This window comes from Microchirus variegatus (genome assembly GCF_963457635.1).
Source record: "Microchirus variegatus genome assembly, chromosome: 3".
Classification (NCBI taxonomy): domain Eukaryota; kingdom Metazoa; phylum Chordata; class Actinopteri; order Pleuronectiformes; family Soleidae; genus Microchirus; species Microchirus variegatus.
In genome coordinates, this window is record NC_139804.1 from 30,412,674 (window position 1) to 30,416,470 (window position 3,797).

Consider the following 3,797-nt stretch of genomic DNA (forward strand, 5'->3'; position numbering starts at 1 on the left):
ACCAGACTCTGGGTGCAATGCTTTATGACAGACATCAACAAAAAGAACAGGCCAACTGTAATAAATTTGTGAAATTCATATCAAATGGGATGCAAACAAATCTATCTGCGGCACAATTAAAAAAGTAGTAACATGACAGTAATAAAGTATACTTACATGTAATCCTGGAGAGAGAAAAAAATAAAAAAATCCACCACCAATCCAGTATATTTCTAAAACTGCTGCTCGTTTCAGGTCACTGCTGTTCATGTTTTTATAAAAGACCTGTGTGTGTGTATATATACAGTATGGCAGAAAATGACTAGTCCTGAGTGTGGTTATTTCTTAGCAAACGAAATCTTCATTGCATTCGTTTGTGTGATCTTAAAGCCTTGTAGCGCATCTCGTGCAGCGCCGGCCTGCACTTCATTCTCAAACTCCACAAAGGCGATATCGTGGCGACCAGGGACCAGACGCACCTCTTTGAACCCAGGAAACCTACAAAACAACAACACGGTGGTCAGATTTAGCCTTTAACACGTTACAAATATGCAGACTTTTAACGCCAACGACGAGTTGTTACTGACTGGTTGAAGAGCATAGAGAGCATGAGTTCGTTCGTCTCCTCTGGAAGATTGGTGAGGAAGAGGATGTGATTGGGCGGATTTTCTGCAACCTGAGAGGATTAAAGCAGTTAGAAGTCAGTTTGTCTTGACAAAAAACATTTCTGTGTGCAGCACAGCAGGTGACATTCATGACGGGTGATTTATAGTTACGTCATACAGTTTTAAAGGAAATAACACTAAACAAAGAGAGAAAAGAAACTGGGACACAGTACCTGCTGAGGCATTTGTCCTGGCATCTGTCCAGGCATCATCTGACCAGGAGCCAGGGCACCAGGAGGCATTTGACCAGGTGCCATTCCCGGAGGAGGCATCATACCTGGAGGGGGCATGTAAGGTGGCTGACCTGGCATGTGCATCATGCGAGGAGCCTGGCTCATTGGAGGCATTCCCTGAAAAAATAACATACAAGGGTGATGAGTGTGTTAATACGGGACACCTAATGCTACATCTACTGAAATCGAAGAAGCCTCAATACAATAGATCCCTCTGCTGCAAGGAAATTTGGTGATATTTTTTACATTTCATCAGTCAGCATGGTGAGAAAGAGCTTAACACGTTTGACTTTTCCAGCTCCGCATTACTAATTCACATTTACTTTATGATGCTAATGTGGCTTCAATTTGAGGACATTTGTGCCAGAAAACACAGCAACTAAACAAAGTCTGGTTGTAAAATTGAATTATTCAGATGAAACAAGGGGCATTTTCTAAGAGAGACCGTATGTTACTCTCTATACAGTCGCACAGACTTCTGTCTTGTGATGTGTTGTCATTGAGTGCGTTTAGATGCACACTAATAAACCGATTACTGGCAAAAATCGGGTAACTTGAATAAAGCGTTTAAGGTGTATACATGTCTCTAAGAAATCTGATTATTGAAAGAAACCTAGGTGTGTTAAACAGGTTTTTCAAAAACCGATAATGGCAACAAACTGATAATGAAATCAGATATTCCATTTACATGAGCACTTGAATAACCAGATAACTACAAAAACTCAATAATAATCAGTTTTTTAGTGTGCATGTGAACACACTATTGTGCGTTACACGCAAGCATACCAACGCACATTCCTGTCAACTGTATTATTATACCGTTGAAATGGCTATAATAAACTTGAAGTACTTCTTTTTTTCCTCAACAAAAACACTTAAAATGCTACTAACGGGCATGGCAGCAGGGACCCCAGCAACCATGGATGCAGGTGCTCCTGGTACACCTTTCTTCGCTCCAGTTGTTTCAGCTTTGGGCTTCTTCTTCTCCTTTTTACGGTCACGCTCCACATAAGTGCCCTTCATTTTAGCTATGATGTCCGAGTCCAGCTTTGCGTACTGGATGCGCTGTAAAAAAAAAAAAAAGAAAGAGAATCCTGGTTTATGACTAGGTGCGTTTCGGAAGCCACAGTTTCAGCATTTCCACAGCTTCACTAGCTTTTTTCATTTGGACATTTGTTTTTAATTCCTTGGGTGACCTTGTTGTATGAAATGTGCTTATTGAAAACTTTATTGATAAAGTATGATATCTGTATCAGGATCGTGGCGATAACTTGTCTACTACATTCAACATTTCAACATTTACCTCTTATGTGTTCAGCCTTCTTTGCCTGTCTGTTTGTTTAAGAGCAGCATAGCTCAAAGAGTAGAAGATGGATTTTTTTTATCAAAGTTTCAGGGATGGTAGATTATGACACAAAGAAGATATACTTTCCAAATCAAACTGTCAATCTTGTTCAGGGAAGAGTATTGGAATTAAGGGAAACTCTACAGTTGGAGATTCACACTCTTAAAATCACTTTAAGTGGCTTTTTAAAGATAGCAGATAGTCTGAATTTATATTAGAATTATTTTTTTTCGACCTGTCCAGGGATCTGAACTGGCTACCCTCTGGTTACAAGCCCAAATCCTTTCCACTTGTCCACAGGACCAATATGTCTGATAAATACATTGCATTTATGGTTCCATATCTTGTATTAATTGTGTAGTGAACTTACCATGGGTTTGTCGTAAAAAGGAAACCCCTGCATGGATCTCAGAGCATTGGAGGCGCTGTTAACCTCTTTAAAGATGACAAAGGCCTGACCCTTCATCTTCACGTTTCGTGCGACCAAGATGTCCAAAATTTGGCCGAATTGTGAGAAGATCGCGTACAGAGATTTCTTCAGCTCTGCAAGAATACGAGAAAACGGTATGTTGATTTGGTCGATTCGATTTATATTGTGCACCGCGGGACAAGAGGCTGGAATGTGGACATCGTTCACTCACCATCTTTCTTGATTTTCTCGTTCAAGTTGTTGATGTAGATCGTATGGTTGAGCCGTACATCCGGTGTGGTCATCTTGCAAGCTGCTGGTGAGAGTTCGGATTAAAAAATTAACTTAAAACAGTCTTCTTAAACCAACTAAACGCGCCGCTAACAGCATGCTAACGTTAGCAAACCAGCCCACTAACGTGGTGTGGACGTTAGCCTAAATGCTAAATACAGCTAACGTCTTTCAACATATCAAACGCATCTGTAACTAATGCCGAACTCCACAATGACGCAATATGGCGACCATATGTGCGCTCTACTCTCACAAATTGGTAGCAAACCTGTTACTACACACAAGAAAGAAAGATTAAACTCACTTCGAAATGTTGAATGAATAAAAGTCCCGGCCTTCCCAATTCCCGTTTTATGTTATCGCGTTAAAGAAAGTACATACGTCACTTCCGGTTTTAGCGTCTGCCTGGTACGTTGGTAACTTTGAGGAAGTTACCAATCACCCTAAAAAAAACAAATAATTGCAATTTAAATGTTTAAATGGTTATTATTATCCAGCAGCAGAAACTTTAAGAAAAGGGGAGGTTGAACCATGATGTTTTTTTAGTGCAATGTGAGCGTGAAACAATATTAATAATGTTTACAGTTTTGGAGAGATGTATTTGACTGGATAGGTAATAAAACAGGAAACATTCCAACTGTTCTCTTTCAACATTCATTTTAGATTAATTCCTAAACCTTAAGTTCTCTTTCAATATTTGTTTAACTTCATAAATTTTTGAGAGAACAATTGTGTCGTCTCGCTTCACTAGTATAGAAGAGTTATGTTTCGGTGGAGTCAGGGCCGGCCCAAGCCTCCATGGGGCCCTATTATTGATCATTCACAGTCACACACCTATACTAAAGCTATTCTACTTATTCTACTCTGTCACGAAT

General features: G+C 39.8%; 1 protein-coding gene across 1 annotated transcript; it reads right to left on the reverse strand.

Annotated features, from left to right (window-relative positions):
- Nucleotides 1-317: 317 nt before the first annotated feature.
- Nucleotides 318-2,936, reverse strand: snrpa (small nuclear ribonucleoprotein polypeptide A; the record flags this gene model as incomplete). Its single annotated transcript, XM_083886231.1, has 6 exons — nt 318-477; nt 567-655; nt 824-994; nt 1,769-1,942; nt 2,593-2,765; nt 2,864-2,936. 6 exons carry the CDS (start codon nt 2,934-2,936, stop codon nt 318-320), a joined length of 840 nt encoding a protein of 279 aa, XP_083742357.1.
- Between the last annotated feature and the right edge of the window lie 861 nt (nt 2,937-3,797).